This window comes from Typopeltis vanoorti, chromosome 19 (genome assembly GCF_054136105.1).
Source record: "Typopeltis vanoorti isolate ZY-2024b chromosome 19, IOZ_Tvanoo_1.0, whole genome shotgun sequence".
Classification (NCBI taxonomy): domain Eukaryota; kingdom Metazoa; phylum Arthropoda; class Arachnida; order Uropygi; family Thelyphonidae; genus Typopeltis; species Typopeltis vanoorti.
Genome location: NC_143567.1, coordinates 46,139,620 through 46,164,002, shown reverse-complemented (window position 1 = coordinate 46,164,002; position 24,383 = coordinate 46,139,620). Strand labels below are relative to the sequence as shown.

The following is a 24,383-nucleotide window of genomic DNA, read 5'->3' as shown; positions in this document are numbered from 1 at the left end:
CACACGTAACATTTCAGCATTCGGCATCTGACTTCCATGTTTAGGTCTTTATTGCAGAATAGTGTTCTCATTTTCATGAAGGACTGCCGTGCAACTTCAATCCTTGTCTTTATATCTATTTCTGGATCCCACCGTTCATTAAGCCAGCAACCAAGATATTTATATCTTGACACTTGATCAATATTTTTCCCATTGAGTGTCAGTTTCATTGATAAGGTTGGATGTTTGCTGATGATCATGTATTTTGTCTTGTGGTGTAAGTAGATTGATTTTATTTTTATTTATGTTTAATTGCACAAAGAAAGTTTATTCTTCTTTTTTTGAGCTAACGCATTTTTTCCACTATTGGGAGTAGGAAGACATTTTATTACTATCTGACTTTTGGAGACTAAGGGGACAGTACAATATCCTTTCTCCATTTTCAAAAATTAATATTTTTATTATGTGGAATCTTCAAGGAGTTCAAGTACTTATTGCTTGAAGGTACCTCTCTATTCCACTACACACATCCTACCCTACTACTGCTTAATCCTCGAACTACATAACGCCATCCGCTAAGCACACAACAGGAACAGTATACAGTGTGGTTCAAAATTCCACATACAAACTTTGAGGGAGGTAGAAAACATCAAAATCAACCACATTCACATAGTAAAGCATGACTGAAAACGCCACCCGAAAGTGATAGGTGGCACTGTTCGCCAGCGCTCCAGTTGAGCAATTGGGACTTCCTCATTCAAGCTTTCGAAGTCGTATGAAGAACATGCGTCGTTTTACGAACGCTGAGATGGCAGACATGCACCTCGTTTACCATATTATGTATCCATCTACTACTGAACCCTTCAGATACGCCTAATAAAGTTTTTTACACTACTTACTGCCTTGTGTTATTTCTGAATCTTTGTGTCCATGTTAGTACCTTCCGCTAGCGTTTCCGGTCATGCTTTCCTATGTGAATATGGTTGATTTTGATGTTCTGTACCTCCATCAAAGTTTGTACGTGAAATTTTGAACCACCCTGTATGCTTTTCTTGTATGCGAGATGAAAAACTAGAAGTTCCGGAAGAAAAAACTCGGATACTCCGTATGAGATCGACCAACTTACCTTTCTTTGAATTGGAAAAACCACATAAAGATTCCTCTTGTTTCGACGAGAGGAATCGAATCTTTTCCAATCGAAGGGTACAACGTCCTGTTTTTCTTCCATTTGCACTACAGAGACCTTATTTGTCTCTTTGGTATTTTATTCTCTTTTTATTATCATTCATTCATTCTTCTTTTATTTTTCTTTAATTAAGTATTTAGAATAACACATGCTGATAAGGAACTAGAGGCTATCCATGACCAATACTCAGTGAGGAGATTATACGCAGACAGGTTCTGCCATTTCGTAATTCGAAATCCTAATGAATACATATTAGAAATTAAAGATGCCAAGAAACTATATTTTTTTAAAAAAAATCCTTTATTCATGATTAAGCAAACATAATTTGTTCGTGAAGTATCTTCACGACTCGGCTACTTGTATATAGACGCTTAAATTAATTGCCTTAGTATTCCATAATGCAAAGCACACATCCTTTCAGGTGTGTATAATGCTATGCATTATGGGAAGTGTCACTACAAAGGTCGCAACCGGCCTTTGTAGTGACACTTCGGTCTGGTCTTTCGTGCTTTTGATGCCACAAAATTCTTAATTAATTCATCCAAGTCTAAGCTATGCTTAATATCAGGACCACTCCGTGTGGGTGTGCAGGTTGTACCCCGCATAAAGGCTCCTGATTAGGAGGGGTGCCATTTCATTTAAAATTTGCAAATACTATTTTATGGGGGCGCTGAAATATCACTTTGAACAAAGGAACTCTTATCCGTGGCGACACTCCACAATATCGTTTCCTATGGATATTATAGACAAATCTGTTAAACGTTCTTGGGTTATGGTTGATAGTAAATAATTTTTAATTATTTTGAGTTTCGAGAAACCTCTTTCCCCTAAAGCCACTGACTGGCAGTGTTAGATAAATTCTACAACCTTTTGCAATGTAATAAATAACACTTACCCTTAGGATTATATTTGCAGGCTTCTTTGTGAATATAATCATAGTATAGCCGTGGTTATACTATGTCAAAATGAATACAGGCCGGATACATCATACAGACATTGTATATATAATTATGGGATTCCTTAAATGGTGCCATAAAAATAAATTTTATTATACATATAATCAATCAAAATGCCACCCCTGTGATTAGTCGCCCTTGTGCGGTGAACAACTTGCATATCTACACTCGGCAGCCCTGCACACAGTGAAGATGCTTCACGTGTAAACTTTGCTTGCTTAAATTTGAATTAAGGATTAAACAAGAATATGAATTTTTGGAATCTTTAATTTAATTTATAACCAAGTGAAAAAACTTTCATCGGATATTATGTCTGAAACGTGTGAGCTACTGACGATTTTTGAGTAGCTGGTTAAAAACGGAATTTTCAGGAGGAAAAAAAACTCCGGATATCTACTAACTCGTAGAGAGAAGGAAGGCCTAGTAAAAGTTCCTCTAGTCGGCGGATAGATGCAAACCCATAAAGTTAATATAACCGTCTTTCTTTGGACGGTGTAGTATTGTGGAAGCACAGGACTATTCAATCACATTCATTAAGTGAACGCATAAAATATATTAGGCAAAAACCAAAACACAGCGATAAGGAAAAATGTGAAACTAAAATATTTACTAATCTCTTCATTTTTACGTATGACAGAGTGAATTTACAAAATTTCATGAAATCAGGCTTCCTGAAATCCCTTGACTCCAGATGTTTGGCACACACACATACACACACACACACACACACGTGTTCGATGCATCCTGGATAATTGGGATTTGTAGTATGATTAGAAAACGGTGTGCCAATATCGCAATGCCTCAAATTTGTTGGATTATACCTGAAGACTGTATATCTCTTCATGAACGATTGTTTATCTCTTCATGAATGAACAAATTCGGAAGCTTTCTCAACAGGGCTACCGTTTTGGAAATTGCAATATTTGCGGCTGTTAAGTTTCTCACACCTGCTCATGGCAACCAATCACAGTATTCCCTAAGTAGTCGAACTCAGGGTCAGTCACAGGTACATTCGTCCGTTGAATGTATTTACCTGCCGCGCCCCACGAATTTATGGCGTTGATGATAGAATTTTCTTTTTTTGTTAGTTTATCTTTTATTTAAGAACAAGAGAATCTCAGACCGAGTGACATGGATGAGTATAGACTTTTTGTACTTGTGTTCTTAAATGTGATTTCTGGTGTTTTCTGTCAGTTTAATTGGCAAGTTAGGGACAGGTTCGATGAAATTACTTCTAGAATGGCTAAGGTGACTGCTGAAAATTGCAAAGTTGTAGATCACAATGATTTATTTCTTCCGAAGGATGCTGTTACTCATATTCCGGACATTAAGGAAATAGGTATCAACCCTGTGCTGCCAAACAGAACAAATTTATTACAGGTGCATAATATGGCAATGGCTCGCGCATTTTATTTTAGGTAAGCATATCGTTACAGCACCACGATTGAAATGCGAGGCTGCTGAACTTTTCAAAATAATTTGGAGTAAGTTGAAAATTATGAATCTGGCGAAGTGAATATTTGAACATTATACAGTTTAACATGATAGAGGGCACAAAAAATTCTTTGCATTAACAAATGTTTTTAATCTGTATATCTGTTTAAAATCTGGCAAATTTATGTTCGAATATTATCCACAGTTAAATTGCGTGAAGTTAACATTTAGATCATGATGCTATACTGCTTGCCTGCCTTAATTTCTATCCATTTGATCATATTTCAGTGCAGTTATATCTGTTTTAGGGTCATGATTCTCCCCCCCCCCCCACTAAGCGCTAGCTTCTTAGGAAAACATGAACTATCCGTATGGACAGGTGAGTGGGGATGATAGTTCAGCGTTGCAAATTATAAGATTTTGAATTTTCGAAGTCAAGATTGTGTGCTTTGTACTCAATTGGTGGAAGAAATAAAGGAATGGGAGTGATGGAAAAGAAAATGCCATTTGCAGAGCTTAGTGGAGGGCTGATTTTATTGAGAGGCTTGTACCAAATGTAATATAGAAATTTTTCATTGGGTGGAGACATGGACCAGAACTACCCATCCCTGATGGTGTCATGAAAAGAGAGGGGGGGGGTAGCATTTTTTCTTGTGGAATTAGTGGAATGCATTGCTTAAGAATGTGTGTATGATAAGTGAAAACAGGAGACAAGTTTAAGGTATGGTTTAAGTTTTTGATGATGTTCCACTGAGTTTTTTGTTTCACTCTGTGGAGGTCTGGTTTAGTGCCAATAATGAGAGTTTCTTGCAACATTTTTTTTAAGATGTTTAATATTGTCATTTAATTCCTTCAGCATTTGTAAAATTGCAATAAGCAAAAATGATATGAAGAAAACCACATTAATAGTGTGCAGTTATTATTATACAGTATCTCCATGGAGTCCAGAGACTCATCATGGGAGACCCAAATTAAATGTTTTACATACAAAACTTGTCATACTTCTCCATAAATCCATTCACTGTCAGGGAATCCACAAGTAATTCTGGCAATTCATTTCACTCATTCACCTCTTCCACTCAGAAAATCTAGTCTGCATGCCTTAACTACACTCTTACACAACTTCCATAGATGATGCCTACTTCTCTGACTATTTGTCACATATTGAAAAATTTCCTTTGCATCAATTTTATAAAACCTCTTTAATATCTTCTAAGTTTCTGTCATATCCACCTCTTTTCTGCCTATCAACCAAACTTCATAACCCACACACCTTCAACCTATCCTCATAGAGAGCATTCCATAGACTGTCACCAACTTATCTCTGAACCATCTCTACCACCTCCTAATCCCCAAGAAACTCAGGTGACCAAATGTGTGCATAGAAGTCAAGATGCAACCAAATCATAGCCTTATAAAGAGGCAGTGGCCATCCAGAGGGGGTGCCAAGGGGCCTGGCACCCCCCCCCCCCAAAGAAAAGGAAAAAACACTAGGAAAATTTCCAAAAATCTTTACCTAATTAAAATTCATTTTTTTTTATTTATGTTGTGTGCTACTTATGAATTAGCGATCACTGCAGATGCTCAGTTATAGGTCGTATGCGATGTGTAGTGTGTATTCGCAAAACGTCTAACTCAACTCGGCCACCCCCCAAAGGATAAATCTTGAGCGCCCGGCCCCCTCCAAGATTAAATCCTGAGTGCACCACTGTAAAGAGGGATAATAACTTCCTTATCTTTACTTGTCAACATGTTTTTTTCAACATCCAAGTAATCTTTGAGTTATTTTACCAATAATATGCCCTTGAACTTCAATTCTCTGTCCACCGATATCCCCAAGTTTCTAGCTTCATCAATTTCCTGCAGTCCAGTACCATTAGTATGATATGCTGTATGTAATCTTTTCAACCCAAAGTGCAGAACCTTACATTTTGCAGCATTAAATTGACCATCATTCTCCTTTGCCCACAATGTTGATTGATTTAAATCATCCTGCAGGATATCTACATCATCTTTATCTACTATTGTCCTCCCCCCCCCCCCAGTTTTGCATCATCTTCAAACAGCTGAATATCCCCATTAAATCTTTCTTTATATCATTGATATACAGATCAAAGAGTAGTGGGCCTAATACAGAACCCTGAGATAATCCACTAGTTACCCCTCATTCTCTTAGCTTCCACTACACCTTATACTACTCTTGGGTGTCTGTCAGCCCCCCTCACCCCATCTATCCTACTAGCTTCATATCCATTCCCATTTGCTCCAACTTTTGTAAAAGGTTTCATGTGGTATTCTGTCAAATGGCTTTGCAAAGACCAGCAATATCATGGTATAGGCATGTCCTATACCATGATATTACAAATTCTGCTGTCACTTTATTATAAATGTGAGTAAATTACTAAGGCAGGACCTATCTTTTACAAAGCCATGCCTCCCACCATAGAATATCATATCCCTATTCTGCTCACTGTTGGATTTTTTGGTTTATCATCCAGCTGGGATGATACACCTTGGCAAAGTGATCACTCAGCAACTAAACTATTTCTTTACTTGATGATACAACTTGATATATCACAACATATTTTGAAGTAATGTGCCAAGGAATTGACATCTGCCTTGACATGTTTGTTTAATATGAGTCTTACATTGATCAAGTTCCAAAGGAGTGGAAGGAAGGCAAGATTGTACTGCTTCATAAAGGAGGTGACAGAATTCAAGCATCAAATTATAGGCCAATCTGTTTTTCTGGTGTTGTGCTTAAAGAGTTGGAAAGGCTGGTGAGAAGTAGGATCCAGAAGTGAGTTGACAACAGTGGTATTGTCGTTGATGGACAGCACAGATTTGCTAAAGAGGGGTCATGTTTTAGTAATCTAATTACTTATTACAATAAGGTGACATGACAGCAGCATTGGATGTGTGAGATGGATAGAAAGTAGTGTACTTAGCTTTTGCAAACGCTTTTGACAGACTACCACATGATAAGTTGATAGTCAAACTAGAGTGGATGGGATTGGATATTAGACTAGTGCATTGGATTGGAGATTGGCTGTCTGATGGTATCAGCAAGTTGTGTATGAGGGAACAATATTGCAGAAGAGGAAAGTCACCAGTGGTATGCCTCAGGGGGTCTGTTTTAGGACCATTGTTGTTTAACCTGTATGTTATTTATATTGGGGAAGATTTGAATGGGAATATACAGTTGTTTGCAGATATTGCAAAGTTGGGACAAACTATGAGGTGTAGAGCAGATGTTGTGGCTTTACAAGAAGACTCGAAGAGACTGAGTGAATGAGCACAGGAGTGGGGATACCAGTTCAGTGTTGCGAAATGTGAGGTTTTAAAATTTGGAAAATAAAGATGGGATGTAGAATTTACTCTTGGTGGGGATATATTATTGGAGGTGGAGGAAATAACAGATCTTGGGGTGATGATGAATAAGGATCTAAATTTTAGAGGACACATTGCCAAAATTGTGAGGACAGCACAACAAATTCTGGGAATAATGCAGAGGACACTGACTTGCAGAAGTAAGGAAATTCTTGTTCCATTGTTTAAGCCTTGATTAGGATATGGACTACTGTGCACAGATTTGGTCACCTGGTTTTCAAAAGGATGAAGAGATGTTGGAAAGGGCCAAAGATGCAATTGACTAAAGTTTATGATCTCTGGAATGCTGAATTTGAGGAAAGGTTGAGAAGATGCAATTTACAGAGTAGCGGAGAGGAGGAACATATGATGTAATAGAGATGTACAAGTTGGTAAGAGGGTTGTTTTAGGATTAACATTGAAGAGATTTTTCATAAAATGGTGGAAGATTGAGGGAGAACAAGTAGTCATCCCTAGAAGCTGCATAAGGAGGGTGTAAGCAATAGAGTGAGAAACAGTTTTTTTTGCATAGAAAGTTGTGAATGATTTGAATGCATTACCTTGAGAGCGTTGTGTCTGCAGAGAATTTGAATGTATTTAAGGCATGGAATGATGAGCTCTGTGTGTGTGTGTGTGTGTGACAAAAGGGACCTTCTAGATAAATCTTTGATTACATGGAGTCTTAGTATAATAAAAAGAATAATAATGATGATGTTTAAATAGGTCATATGAGGATCTAGGGGACATTCTAATTATTTTTTTCCTGCTATGTTTCTTATCCCATTGCACTGCTTATTTGTCACACAGTAAAAAATTTTAAACAGTCAAAAAAAATTAAAGGGGTGCTTAAGGGTCAAAGCTGTATAACTGAGAGGAGACCTCCACATAGCCTTTAAAGGAATACGGAGAACCGACCAGGGCTTCTGACCTAATGTCCAATCCTCACCTTCTCGTGGTGCACCCTGTTGGGTATCTACTTTGATACTGAACGAACGAGGATGGGCTGGCAATTTGGGATTTAGCCAACCAAATTGTATTCTTATTGGTTAAACCAAAATAAAAAATGATGGTACAACATGACAAAATTTCATGCCGGCTGGGGCGTTGCCCAGTTAAACAAGGCCCCCGTTGTTTTCGCCAGGGAACCAGGGGTGAACAGCGAAAAGTCAGCTACTGGAACAAATCTGAAAACAAACCCCAACTCATCACCACCAGAGTTAAAGATCGGTACTATCAACGTAAGAAGCCTGAATGGCAAAGAAATGGAGCTAGCTGAGGAATTAGATAAGTACCAGATCGACATAATAGGGGTGACTGAAACAAAAAAGACCAAAACTGGTGAGATCTTTCTGAGCAATAAATACAAAATGTTATATTCAGGCAATGACAATCAAGGAAAAGAAGGAGAAGCCATAGTATTCAACACAAAATACGAGGCTAATCTTCTTGAATGGCAGTCAGTCTCAAGTAGAGTAATGTGGGCAAATATGAGAATGGGGAACTGGACAATGAAACTTATTTGTGCCTATGGTCCCACAGAAGGTTCTACTAAGGTAGAAGTGGAAGAATTTTTTGAGACTTTAGAAAAAGCAACTGACACAATGAAAAAGGAAAAGTTGGTCCTTGTTGGGGATCTAAATAGCAGAGTAGGAAATGATTGTGAGACATACAAAAATATTTTGGGAAAATTTGGAGAAAAGAGCAAAGCTAATAATAATGGCAAATATCTGTTGGATTTCTGCTCAGGACATGGACTGGTTATTACTAACACCATATTTCAACATAAAAATGTGCACAAATTCACATGGAGAGAAGAGGCTAGGAATAAGAAAAGTCTCATTGACTATGTTATTGTTGATAGTGATGTTTTCTCCCTGGTGCAGAACACCAGAGTGTACAGAGGATTTGAAATTAGAAGTGATCACTATTTAGTCTTGAGTAGGATAAAATTTCATATTGAAAAGAATAACATGAAAGAAAGTTTTAAAGTGAATAAAAGTTGAGCAGCTCTCATATGTGAACTGTAGACTAAAATACAGAAAGATTATTGAAGAAAAAATGAAAGAGTTTGAGAACAGGAATCAAACCTTGGAGATTCAGTGGCAAACTCTGAAGAAAACATTGATTGATTCTGCCAGAGAGGCATGTGGTGAGGTTGTCATATCGAAAGTTCCTGGCAAATAAGTCAGCTTTTACTCTTACAGAATACAGAGACAAATGTAAGAAAGCTAAACAGTGTGTAAAACTAGCTAAACAAAAGTCATGGGAGGACTTTGGCAGGGATATAGAAAATAAATATCAAGAAGGTGGCAAAATATTCTGGTGGTTGTTGAAGAAGCTTAGGAATGGAGGAAAGAGTGCTGTAAAAGGAGTTAGAGATGATAAAGGTGACATGAAAACAGGAGAAAAAGATATCATTGAAGTATGGAGTAATTACTTTGAAAAACTGCTAAATGAAACAAGCAGTGATGACAGCACAGTGATAAAAAACACTGACCAGGCATGCAGTGAGGAATACATATCCATACTTGAAGTAGAAAAAGCCATCAAAGGCTTGAAATGTGGAAAGGCAGCAGGAGTAGATGATATTCAACCAGAAATGCTGAAGTATGGTGGTATAAAAGTCTTACAGTGGCTGCACTGCATAGTTCAGAAAGCCTGGACAGAGGGACGAATTCCCGATGATTGGAGTAGAGCTCTCATAGTACCCATATATAAACAGGGAAATAAAACTGCATGTGAGAATTACAGAGGTATTTCCCTACTGAGTGTTCTTGGCAAGATCTATGCAAGTGTACTTGAGAAACGGTTGAGAAGAATTGTGGAAGAAAAGCTTGGTTAAGAACAAGCTGGATTCAGGCCAAATAGAGGCTGTCAGGATCAGATCTTCACTTTACGACAAATAGTCGAGAAAGCATGGGAATATAACAAAGATCTGTATTTAAGTTTTGTCGATTTGGAAAAGGCATATGACAAGGTGCCAAGAGAGAAGCTATTCAATACACTGCAGTTATATGGTGTCAATGGGGCATTATATCAAGCAATACTTAGTCTTTATTTGAGTTGTAAGTCAGCAGTTAGAATTGAAGGAAGTACAGGAAGATGGTTTAATGTTAAATCTGGTGTGAGACAAGGATGTACTTTATCCCCTCTGTTATTCATTATCTATATGGATCACATTATGAAGGAATGTAGTATTAAACCTGATATCAAAATTGGAGATGTTAATGTCAGCCCTTTGCTTTATGCGGATGGTGTTATACTTCTAAATAAATCCGATACAAGTCTGCAAGATTCTCTGACTAAATTGAATAACTGTTGTAATAGATATGGTATGAAGGTCAGCAATAAAAAAACAAAGACAATGAAAATAGGCAAAATCATTGAAAATGTCAACTGTGTTGTGAATGGAGAACCTGTGGAACAAGTAAAACATTTCAGCTACTTAGGCACGATTTTTACTGAAGATGGTAAATTAAATATAGAAATAGACAATAGAATCAGCAAAGCTGGTATGGTGGGAAGTCAATTGAATAAATTCATATGGAATAAGAAAGAAATTAGTCGGAACACTAAATTAGCTGTATACAAGACACTGTTCAAACCAGTTTTAACTTATTGATCTGAGAGCTGGGTCAGAAGTAAATCACTTGACCAAAGACTAGAGACCACAGATATGAGAGTCCTGAGAAAGATTAGAGGCGTGAAATGGCATCAATGGCAATATCATATTAAAAATGAGGATATTAGGAAAGAACTTGACATTGTCAGCATCCAGGAATGCGTTAGCAGAGCTAATCTCAGGTGGTATGGTCACTTAAACAGAATGGGCGAGGAAAGATTAGCAAAACAAGTGTTCTCTGCCAGGTTGGCAGGAAAACGACCCAGAGGAAGACCGAGATATAGGTGGATTGATACGGTACAAAGTGCCTTAGATGATAGAAATATAAGATCTGATAATGTTGGAGTCTTGACAAGTAACAGACTGATTTGGAGGAAAATTGTAGATAGGAAGTTAGTAACGATGTAATTTTTTCATGTAGTACTGTCATATCCTGTACACCCCTTGAGGGTACATGGCAGGAATTTGATGATGATGAAAAAAATTAAAACAATTTTTTATCATCATTTTACATTGTGGTTTAAGCCAATAAGAATACAATTTGGTCAGCTAAATCCCAAATTGCTAGCCCAACCATGGTACACCCTGTTAGGGTGTACCATGAGAAGGTGAGAATTGGACATTAGATCAGAAGTCCCAGTCAGTTCTCTTTTTTTTTTTTTCAGCCACTGAAGAAGAAAAAAAAAAAACATGGAAAGGCAGCTGGAGTAGATAAAATTCGACCAGAAATGCTCAAATATGGAGGTATGATTTTTTTTTTTTTTTTTTTTTTCAGTGGCTGCATTGCATAATTCAAAAGACCTGATCAGAGGGTTGAATTCCAGATGATTGGAGCAGAGCTCTCATATTACCCATCTGTAAGAAGAGAAATAAAGCTGAATGTGAGAATTACAGAGGTATTTCTGTATTGAGTGCTCCTGGTAAGATTTATGCAAGTATTTTTGAGAAATGGCTAAAAAAAAATTGTTAAAGGGAAGGTTGAGGAGCAAGCTGAGTTCAGGCAAAACAGAGGTGGTTAGGATCAGATTTTCCCCCTTAAGACAAATAGTTGGGAAATCATGGGAATATAACGAAGGATCTGTATTTAAGTTTTGTAGATCTGGAAAAGGCATATGACAAGGTGTCAAGGAAAAAGCTCTTCAAAGTGTTACAGTTATACGGTGTAAATGGGACATTATATCAAGCAATGCGTAGCCTCTATTTAAGCTGTAAGAGTATTTAAGCATTAGTTAAACTTGGAGGAGATACAGGAAGATGGTTTGAGGTAAAATCAGGTATGCGACAAGGGTGCACATTATCTCCACTGTTATTCATTATCTATATCGATCACATTATGAAGGAAAGTGGTTATTAAACCTTAAAATTATTAAAGTTATCAAAATTGGTGATGTTAATCCTAGCTCTTTACGTTATGCAGATGATGTTATATTTCTGAATAAATCCTGTATAAGTCTGCAAGATTTCCTGACTAAATTGAATAACTGTTGTAATAAATTTGGTATGCAAATCAACAATAAAAAGACAAAGACTATGAAAATAGGTAGAAACATTGAAAACATCAACTGTATCCTGAATGGTGAACCTATAGAACAAGTAAAACATTTCAGCAATTTAGGCACAATTTTTAGTGAAGATGGTAAATTAAATATGGAAATAGACAACAGAATTAGTAAAGCTGATATGGAAAGAACTTGGCTTAATAAATTTATATGGAATAAGAAAGAAATTAGTCAAAACAGTAAATAGCTGTATTCAAGACAATGTTAAAATCAATTTTAACTTATGGATCTGAGAACCTGGTTAGAAATAAAACACTTGATCAAAGACTGGAGACCTCTGATATGAGAGTTTTCTGAGAAAGATTAGTGGAGTCAACAGATGCATCAATCACAGTATTGCATTAAGAATGAGGATAGTAGGAAAGAACTTGCTATTGTTAGCAATCAATAATGCATTAGTAGAGCTAATCTCAGGTGGTATGTCACTTACACAGGAGAGGAAAGATTAGCAAAACAAGTGTTCTTTGCTAGGTTGGCCAGAAAAAGACCCAAATGGATTGATACAGTAAAAAGCACCTTAAAAGACAGAAATATAAGATCTGATAATATTGTAATCTTGACAGATTAATTTGGAGGAAAATTGTTGTTCAGAAGTTAGTAATGGTGTAACTTTTTCATGTAGTACTATCATAATTTTCCTGTACAACCCCTGAGGGTATATATATATATATATATATATGAATTTGATTATAATGAACAATTTTTTAAATATGTACTTTCACCTCATGCAGATTATATACACATGTCTTTGAGGGTAATGAACAGTGTTTTTTAAGGCTCCCATCCATGGAAGGTGTATGTGCTAAAGATTTTTTTATTCATTTTATTTATTTTTTCATTCTGGAATCTTTGCTCCAGAGCATCTTTTCTCAACCAGTGGTACACGTACCCCTGGGGTACATGCTGAGTCGTTCAGGGGTACACAAAAAATAATCAGTAATGGCAGAAAAACCTCATTTTCACTATTTTACATTAAGATAGGCACTGAACAAAAGTGTCAATATTTAAAACAGTTATTTTAAAAACAAGGGGTACAATTTATAGAAATGCATTTAAAAAAGGTACACAAGTGGAAAAATGTTGGGAACCACTGCTCTCGAGAGCAAACATGGAATTTTTTTCTTATTCCAGTTAACTTCAGGCCTCCAATAAGTGCAGCTGTTGTCTCGCACTGGGTCATGAAATCATCTCCCACCTAAAGACAATCACAAACATCCATGACAGGATTTGAATCTGCAGCCTGTTGGTTGAAGAGCAGATATTCTAACCATTTAACCAATCAGGCCAACAAATCTTTATTGATGAAAACTTATGCTATAACTTTGGTTATTTACTCATAACATGAAGTTTTTTTTTATACTAAAACTGTTTAATTCTGTTTGTTTTTTGATTACTGAGTGATAACCTCTGTCTAAAATTGCTTTTTTTTATATAGTTATATACTTCAGAAATCTTCAGATGATGCAGAACCTGGATTCATGTATTATTTTTTATCTACTATTGCTGATGTAGCTGCAAACAGATTTATTAATAGCAGTGCTATTTATTTTTCACCAAATATGTCATTCACTTCTTCATACAAAGGATTTTTTAATAAAACAATGCCTTTATTTGCACCAAGAGCTTTTAGGTATGTATGTCTCATTATTTAATTAATTCTTCTTTGCAAAAATTTATATCTGTAATTCAATAATAATTTTAGGCTGCATCCTTCATGATGTTATGTGTAGCAGGTTTTTCACTTTGTTGTATAGTCTGCTATACCTAACAAGCAGTTATATTCTTGTTTTCATCCATATTTTATTCTAGCATAAGGAAACAGTGAAAGTTTGCAATAAATAGTTTAATGAAAAAGTTTAGTGAGCAAGTGAAATAATACAATTGTAAAACAGTTGTCAGCAATTGTATTGTTTCACTTATTCACTGTCGCATATACATGCTGTGTTGTGCTCTGATGATGCCGATTTGAAATTCAGCAAAATATAAGCAGTTAATAAAATATCTTTTTGTGTAAAATAGTTCGTTTGGTGTTGTTAATACTGTTAAACATAAGTCACGAAATGTGCACCAGATGTTTAAAGAAGGCTGACAAGGATAATATTACTGTGGTCACGAAACTATAATTTTAACATTAATATCTTATTAAGGGATAGTTCAACCTACAGTATTATAAGCAGGAATCCAACAAAAAAAGTCAAATCAATAATTTGAATAAATTATTAGACAACATACACTCATGGGATACCACTACTGTTGAGAGGTTACAAATTCATCATGTCATCTGCCTTGTCTCTATGCTCTTCCTAAAATACACAAGGATGGTAGCCAACTACACCCAGTAGTGGACTGTAATTGACTCTCCCATTTCTATCTTGTAAAACATCTCTTGTCATCTTTGGAATCTCACTGGCCACACACCAGCTCTTATATCAAAAATGGTCTTCACTTCAAAGAGAAAATAAAAGATCTACATTTGTCTAATAACAAGATTATGATTTCATGAACATACCATTAAAAGAGACTTCAATTTTTACAATCTGATTTCCCAGAAGTCATCACCCTATTTAAATTTACCATCAACACAGGCTATTTTACATGGCATAATAAGTTGGTCAAACAAATAAAGAACATCAATGGGGTCCTATCTCACCAGCCTTAGCTGATTATTTTATGGAGCATCTAGAAAAAGAAATCGATGACACTATATTTCCTCATCTTCATATATAATTATGTTTTGTTGATAATATTGCAGTCTGGTCCCACTCTGAGTCAGAATTATTTCAGTTCCTAGAGAAAATATTCGTTCTCCCATATCATATTCACTATCAAACATTATTTATATATTTCCCTTTTTTGGATACCTTAATAATTCGCGACTTATTTTTAACGGTATTAACAACACCAAATGAACTATTTCTTAAGAAAAGATGTTTTATTAACTGCTTATATTTTGCTGAATTTCAAATCAGTATCATCAGAGCAGCACAGCATGTATACACAACAGTGAGCAAGTGAAACAATACAATTGTAAAACAGTTGTCAGCAATTGTATTGTTTCACTTACTCACTGTCGCATATACATGCTGTGTTGTGCTCTGATGATGCCGATTTGAAATTCAGCGAAATATAAGCAGTTAATAAAACATCTTTTTGTGTAAAATAGTTCGTTTGGTGTTGTTAATATTAAACATAAGTCACGAATAACCATCAACACCTAAGCTTATCTGTCAGATTAATAATTCGTAATCCCACAGGTCATGTTGAATTTCAGTTTATCAGAAGCCAACCTTTACTGTCAGATACATTTTCTCATCCTCCCACCATCATTCATCACAGAAAAAGGGCTCATACTATCTGCCCTTCTGATTCTCTTTCGTTAAATGAACTGAATAAAATTAAAAGCAATCTAATATGTAATGGAAACTGTGAAACTATCATTCAAAAAATTGATAATTATCATTCTTCTATCAGACTACAATCCAATGTGCAAAGAATTTCCATACCCTACTTAATGTTAGAACAAATAGCAAGGATTTTTTGTAAATTCAATCTATATGTTTCCTTCAAACCAGCTTGGAAACTGTCTTCCGTCATGCCATCTACAAAGAATGTGTTATCAAAAGAATTCTAAAAATGTAGGGAAACTTACTTGAAAAACTTTATTACTGTAGAATTTTTGCCTAAGTATCATAGGCATCATCAGTACTGGATCACAGAATGACACTTCATTGCCATTGAAATGCTACAAAATAGTCCGAACCTCAACTGATCAGACTGCATGCCAATATTCAAATTTTGGGAAGTGAGCACTATTAATTGTTCATAAGTTTTTTTTTAAATTAATAATTTTAAATTATTTTTTATCTATGCAACTTTTTACAATTGTTCCTTTGAACTCTGATACTGTAATGTCGTATACTTCAGTTTTGATTGAGACATGAACTAATATGTGTATAATTTGACTCATTATTGTGATTTATGTATTGAATGTAGTTAATGGTCTGTCTTCCTGACAATGTCCACGTAATGTTGGATGAAATATATTAGAGTTTTTGAATAAAATTTGAATACAATTTTTTTTATACTTGTAAGCCATGAAAGTTATATAAATAAGTAAAAATTTGCATATAAAGTGTCTTCATGATTAACTGTTTTTATAATGAGAGGAAGAGACAACCAAAGTTGCTTTAAATAACTCATAATACAAATTATACTTTCCAAGTTAGTATGTTGCCTTGCATTTGCTTTTCACACTGGTTTCAGTTTTATAGTCAGATCTCATTAGTGGAAGCTAGACCTATGGAGATAATCAAAGATAATTCAACGAAATCTAATTTTTCCTATACAGGCAGAGCAAAATTGTATAATTTTACAATGCTATAGATTTTAAATATAGTTATAGATTTTAAATTTAGTTATAGAGAGTTTTTCTGGTTGTTGAATCAGCTTAAATGTCTTCACTCATATCCCTCTTCATCTTCTATCCACCAAACTCTGTTAGTTTTGCATACCTTTAATCTGTCCTCATAACCAACATTGTACAATCTTGAATATCATTTTTGTTGTTTGCCTGTCCATCCTCTCCAAGGTTATGTCATCCCCTTTTAATCCCAGGTCTGAGCATAGAAATTCAGATGTTATCTGATCAATGCTTTATACAATGAGACCACCATCCTTTTCTCTCTGCTGGTCTGTAGTTGCTCCAAGATCCCTTGCCGTTTCCACTTCTTCCATTATAACTCCCGCTAGGTGAGTATGAAGCATTCCATCTGTGGATCCCAAATTTGAGAACCTTACATTTAGTTGCATTAGACTGATATCCCCATTCATTTACCTACTTTTTCAATTTATTTAAATCCTCTGGAAGAGCCAGAACATCAGCACTGTTACTAATAGTGCTGTAACCCTCCCAGTCTTCATATCATCTCAGTGATATTGTTACTATAGTCTAGTAACAATACGATTGAGATGTTGGCCCTAGCACTGAACGCTGTGGAACTCCAATTGTAACCTTCCTGATACTGCTCCCTTATATACAACTCTCTGATATCTGTCGTAAAGTCAGTTACCAATCCAATGCACTAACCTGATATCCAAACCTGTATGTTTCCACTTAAATACCAACTTGTTATGTGAAACCCTATCAAATGCCAAGTCCAAAAAAAAATGATGGCATATGTTGCTTTTTCTGCCCAGTTTATATTACTATAGTTGAAGTGCCTCGTAATAATCATTTGCCAATCTAATTTGCCTAAACATTTCCTGGTGTGTAGCAGCATCCCGTTAAATATATTGTCCTGTAAACTTCTGTCTCTCACCATATACTCCTAAAGCCATTAGTGTCATTTCCACTCTAATTCTCTATACTTGAGGTCACAATTCATCTCTTAACATGAGTAACTCTTCACCATCCCATTTACCTTCCATTTCCTTCTGAAATATGCTGTGCCCTTTGATTTCTATCTCTGTCAGGACATTCTCCTCTCCCTCAATTAACTAAGTCTCACTGATACCAACAATCCCTGATCCTTTCTACTTCCAATCCTTCTCCCCCCCCCCATTCCAGTCCTCTCTTTTTACACTGTCTTGCTATCATCTCATTCATTATCACTGCTGTTCTCCACGTTGCATTATCACTTAACACACCATCCCCTCATCTTGCTGTGCCTTGCTCCCATCCTTTCTCTCCCCAATTTTCTCTTTCCTTGTTTCTTTCATTCTCTCCTCTCCTTGTGTTCTCATGCCCTTCCCTCACACCTACTCTTGTTTTCCTTGTACTAGATGAACTCTTCGGTCTCTTAATCTCTTCATTCGCCCACTACAATGTGTCTTCATGCCTTCTGTCTCCTTACCTTAGCATATGCAATCATGATATACTATTCAAACCATCAGAAAAACATGCCACAGTTATTTCAGAGTATTACTTAATCTGTGAGTTTGCTCTCTTTATTTCCATGAGCCTGTCTTCCAACTGATTAGACCTCCAATAAAGATCAAAAGCACTCTGGGAAACTTCTTGCACCTGGAGGAATATTTACTTTCTGGGATATATGCTCTTGTATTAGGATACTTAGGGAATCTTGTAGCAATGCCATCTCTCATTTTATAAGTAGCTATTTATGAAGATGCTTCACATGCAAGCTTTGTTTTCCTCCCAGGATAAAATATGGATGAAAACAAGAGTGTTATTTTTTATCAAGTTTATAATATACACATCAGAGGATATTAAAGGCTGACTGTTTCGTGTTGCATTCAAAGAATGCCATAACATTATTGGCATTATTAACTAGTAAAGTATTTTAATTAAATATGGAAAGAAATGAGGAAATATTAACATAAGTTTCTCTGTGAATGAATGAATGATAATAGCCTGCTACTTCCCCACTGATGGGTGAAGGCCTCTCCCATTGTGGGAGGGTTGGGTCTACTTCTCCCATGGTGACTCACTCCATCTTGAGAGAGTGTATACATATTTGTCTGGATGAATGTATGAAGTTGAAAAACAACCACAAACATCCATGTGCTAGGTGGAATTTGAACCCACAGCCTCTTGGCTAGAGAGCAGATATGTTAACCACTTGGCCAACCAGGCTGGCCTGATTTCTTTATAGTTTGCATGAATATAGTACCAAATCATTTTATTTTCCAAAATAATGACAGAGATAGGAGACTTTAAGCAAACTTATTTGAAGAAGTACTTCAAGTGTTATTCTTATATAACACTTGACACTTGAAATATTTTTCATTTTTTGGAAAATTTGCACTCAGTAAATCACTTAATTTCTGATGGTGGTAAAATTATGATATTTAGCTTTAAACATTCTTGGAATAATCAGAAATACTTGAAGTACTGAAAAGTGTTTCAAATACATACTAATTTTGGTGTGTGTGTGTTATTTCATAATTTTACACTGACAGTGTGTATATCATTGAATCTCCAATGAGTAGATTTATGACTCCTCCAGAGGTCTTGTGATGATAATGATTTGTTTAAAATTGAGGTATTTTCCTTGGCTTGTTCAGCATAAAGTTAATGAATACAATGGTAATAATTTCTTAAAGAATGATTGCCATATGAAGATAAATAAGTAACATATATATATATATATATATATATATATATATATATATCAATACTTGTGCATGCCAGGGGAAAAGCAAGACTTCCCAGGTCGTAAACCAGCGAAATCCTTGTACATTTATTGGGACATGGAATGTGAGAACCTGCCTACAAATTGGAAAATTTGAAGAGAGAAATTGATAAATTAAAAATAGCCATATTGGAAATTAGTGAAATGAGATGGAATGGAACTGGAGACTTTTAGAGTGGTGATTACAGAATCATTTATTCAGGTGATGAGAGGGCAAAAAATGGAGTCTCGGTGGTTCTCAATAAAGAATGGGGAAGCAGAGTAATCAACTCAGTAAAATGTATTAGCAGATTGATAATGGTAAAACTAGAAGCAAAACCAACAAATATTATAATAAAACAAGCTTACATGCCTTCCATCGACCACAGTGATGATGAAGTTGAGAGAGTATATGTAGATATTGAGAATCTAATCAAACTCACCAAAAAGGAAGATAATCTTATCGTCATGGGTGATTGGAATGCAATCATTGGTGAAGGCAAAGATGGTAGAGTGGTGGGAAAGTATGGACTTGGATACTGAAATGAAAGAGGAGATAGACTTTTGGAATTCTGCCACCAATTCAATCTGATCATTACTAATACTTGGTATGAGGTACCAAAAAGAAGGTATACTTGAAAAATGCCAGGGGATATAGGAAGGTGCCAAATAGATTATATTATGACAAGAAATAGATGTAAAAATCAAGTAAAATCATGCAAAAGTTACCCGGGAGCTGATGTTGACAGTGACCACAATTTGGTTTTATTGAAATGCAACCTGAAATTTAAAAAGCTGTCACACAAGGAAAAGGCCCAAATGGAACATAAATAACTTGAAAACAGTGGAAAACCATAGAAACTATAAACAGCAAACTGATGAAGGCATTAAAACTGGAGAGAGGGAAAGAAAAGAAAAACATAGAGGAAAAATGGAACTCACTTGAAGGACACAATCATCAAAGCTGCTATCGACTGCATAGGATTAAGAAACAAGCAAATAAAAAAGTCATCGTTCACCCAGAACATTCTAGATCTAATAGATGAAAGAAGAAAATACAAAACCTCCCTAAATGAAGAAAGTAAAGTCAAATATAAGCATATAAAAATATGATAAATAGAAAGTGTAAAGACGCAAAAGAACAATGGTATACAGAAAAATGTAAAGAAATAGAAGATCTAACAAAGACTGGGAGAATCGATAAAGCTTATTATTATTATTACGGGTGACTCCAGGGAGTCCTTAGACTCATCGATGGAGGCCCTAAATATCATGTCCACACAACTATATGACATTCTCACAGTATCTGTCATAACCTGCCTTGAACTCACTGTCATAGCACCCACAACAGACTCTGGCAGCTTATTCCACTCATTTACCACTCTAAAAGTAAAGAACCCAGCTCTAACCCTTGCTAACCACACTTTTGCCCAGCTTCCATAGATGTCCCCTAGTTCTCCCACCACCAGGCCTGATCTCAAAAATATCCACTGAATTAATTCTATAGAACTCTTCAGCAATTTGAATGTCTCCCCTTTTCCGTCTATCAACCAATTTCTGCAACCCACAAATCTTCGACCTGTTCTCATAAGGTTCATTCCATAGACCTGCTATCATCTTGGTCACTTGCCTCTGGATCCTCTCCACCTCCTCCCCATCAAGAAGAAACCTAGGTGACCAAATCTGGGCACAGTAGTCGAGATGAGGTCTTATCAAGGCTCGGTACAGAGGAATAATAACTTGCTTGTCTCTGCTCGTCAAAGTATTTTTCAACAACCAAGTGTGCTTTTGCAATGTGTCCCCTAAACTTCATTTCCCTATCCACCAACACTCCCAAGTCCCTGGCCTCATCAATCTCCTGGAGCACAGTTCCACCATTGTGGTATACTGCTGCTAATCTTTTCACCCCAAAATGCATAACCTTACATTTTGTCACATTAAATTGACATTCATTCTCCTTAGCCCATAACTCCAATCTATCCAAATTGTCCTGCAAGATTTTGACATCTTCTGCATTCACTATTGCCCTACCCAACTTTGCATCATCAGCAAACAAATGAACTGTTCCTCTTAGATCCTTCCCTATATCGTTAATGAACAAATTAAACAGCAGTAGTCCAAGAACAGAACCCTGCGGCACACCACTAGTCACAGGCTGTCTTTTGGACTCCACTCCTTAATAAGCCACTCTTTGATATCTCTCCATCAACAATCCACATCTCACCAACCCTATATCCATTCCCATATGTTGCAGTTTACAGATTAGAATTCCATGTGGTATCCTGTCATATACCATAGCCAGGTCCAGCAGTATCACTGTAAACCTATTACCCTTATCCAGTTCAGCCGTCACTGTGTTATAAAACGTGAGCAAGTTACTGAGGCATGATCTACCCTTCACAAAGCCATGCTGTCCCACCCCGTACAGTATCTCATTTTCATCAATTCATTCCTGTATTTTTCCCTTGACTACTTTCTCCAAGACCTTGACAATGACTCCTGATTGGTCGGTAATTTGCAACAGTAGTCTGGGATCCTCCTTTATGCAGTGGAACTATTTTCCCCTCTTTCCACACCTTCAGGACTAAACCAGACCCAAGACTCAGATTTAACAACATGGTCAAGGGCACTGATAATTCTTTAGCCGCTTCACGTAAGACCCGTGCCGGTATACCATCAATTCCCACAGATGTATTCACATTAAGGTTCTGTAATGGACTATTCACCTCCACTTCATTCATCACAATTCCCATATAAACTAATGGTTCCTTCATTTTTTCAATGTCACCACCTGGATGATATACTCATGCAAAGTGCTCGCTCAATAATTCCACTATATCGACTGATTCAGTGACCTCCTTACCATCGGCATTCCTTAAAATCATTCTGCCATGCACTGTTTTTTTTTTTTTTTGCTTGCAGCATATTGAAAGAACTGTTTGGGATTCTCTTTAGCTTGCATAGCTAGTTTTCTTTCATAATCTGCTTCTGCCCCTACTTGTTTTACTATTCGGACCTAGGTATGCAATCAGCCATAACTTCCTGTAAATGCTCCTTGACCACTTCCCATGCTCTATCGACATCTAGCCATTGCAGTTTTACATGCCATGGCACTGAACCAAGCAATCTCCTAAGTTTGTCATACTTGCCAGCATGGTAATTCCACATATACCCTGTCTTAATTGTAAATTCCACACCTTTAGCCACCTCCCAGGTCAATACCTTATGATCACTCTCACCAATAGGTGGCAACATGGTCATATTCATTACAGTCAAATTCTCAGATGCTATTACCAGGTCAAGCACTCTCAAACCCGTAGTATTTTCAATTACATGCTGTCTCAGATAGTTATTCCTTAATAATTGAATAAAATCCAGTTCCTTCCTCACATGTGTCCTCTCCTCCTTCCAATCAATGTTACCATAGTTGAAATCCCCATAATAATTACCCTACTTCCACTCATTTCATCAATTTGTTTATGCATACTGTATACCCAACTGTATATTTTGTTCTGCCAGTCTCAATCTCACACCAAATAGCCTCAAATGAGCTCTTTTCACTATCCTGCAAATAAAGTTTATCAGCTATCATCAATAACACTTCTTCACCCCCATTTTATTCTCTCTGTCCCTCCTAAACACACTATTACACATTCTATCTTCCGTCAGCCATGTTTCACTAATGCCAATAACATGCGGCCAGGAAGAGCCAACCAAGGCCAAAAATTCTTCCTTGTTTCTAATACTCCTGGCATTAGTATACATGAAATGCAGAGGTCCCTTTGTCCCACCCCCTATCTTGATGCATTATTCTAACTATCCCATTCCGATTACTTGTCCTTAATACTGGTCCGGGTACATTATATACATTCTTACACTCAACTCTCTCACTGATGTCCGCATATCCACTTTCTTCCCTCCTTGGTAGTTCTAGTTTCCCTGGTTCTGCACATCCATTTTCACTTCATTCAGCAACACTTTTTCAAGTCTCCGCACACCAAGTCCATTCAAATGCAGGCCATCCATCTTGTATAAATCCTTTCGCCCATCAAACTCATTCCACACATCCACGAATTCCACACCACACCTTCTCCATAACCTGCGCATAAAGTCATTTTTCGATTTTGGTGCTCCTTCTAAATTCCTCTCTGTCATACCACAGCAACAGACTCACCATCTTAACAACAGCTTATAACATTATAAAAGGAATAAGCCAGCAAAGGGAGTGCTTAAGGGTCAAAGCTGTATAACTGAGAGGAGACCTCCACATAGCCTTTAAAGGAATGCGGAGAACCGACCAGGGCTTCTGACCTAATGTCCAATCCTCACCTTCTCGTGGTGCACCCTTTGGTATCTACTTTGATACTGAACGAACGAGGATGGGCTGGCAATTTGGGATTTAGCCGACCAAATTGTATTCTTATTGGTTAAACCAAAATATAGAATGATGGTACAACATGACAAAATTTCATGCCGGCTGGGGCATCGCCCGGTTAAGCAAGGCCCCCGTTGTTTTCGCCAGGGAACCAGGGCGAACAGCGAAAAGTCAGCTACTGGAACAAATCTGAAATCTGAAAACAAACCCCAACTCAACATCACCAGAGTTAAAGATCGGTACTATCAACGTAAGAAGCTTGAATGGCAAAGAAATGGAGCTAGCTGAGGAATTAGATAAGTACCAAATCGACATAATAGGGGTGACTGAAACAAAAAAGACCAAAACCGGTGAGATCTTTCTGAGCAATAAATACAAAATGTTATATTCAGGCAGTGACAATCAAGGAAAAGAAGGAGTAGCTATAGTATTCAACACAAAATACGAGGCTAATCTTCTTGAATGGCAGTCAGTCTCAAGTAGAGTAATGTGGGCAAAGATGAGAATGGGGAACTGGACAATGAGACTTATTTGTGCCTATGGTCCCACAGAAAGTTCTACTAAGGTAGAAGTGGAAGAATTTTTTGAGGCTTTAGAAAAAGCAACTGACACAATGAAAAAGGAAAAGTTGGTCCTTGTTGGGGATCTAAATAGCAGAGTAGGAAATGATTGTGAGACATACAAAAATATTTTGGGAAAATTTGGAGAAAAGAGCAAAGCTAATAATAATGGCAAATATCTGTTGGATTTCTGCTCAGGACATGGACTGGTTA

General features: G+C 36.6%; 1 protein-coding gene across 1 annotated transcript in view; it reads left to right on the top strand.

Moving 5' to 3' along the window:
- The first annotated feature begins 3,252 nt into the window (after positions 1–3,252).
- Positions 3,253–24,383, top strand: part of LOC150096061 (uncharacterized) — a 101,199-nt gene continuing 80,068 nt past the window's right edge. Inside the window, exons 1-2 of the mRNA XM_090409604.1 lie at positions 3,253–3,539; positions 13,541–13,735. Of these exons, the coding sequence (XP_090265730.1) occupies positions 3,253–3,539; positions 13,541–13,735 (482 nt within the window). The remainder of the gene's footprint in view (positions 3,540–13,540; positions 13,736–24,383) is intronic.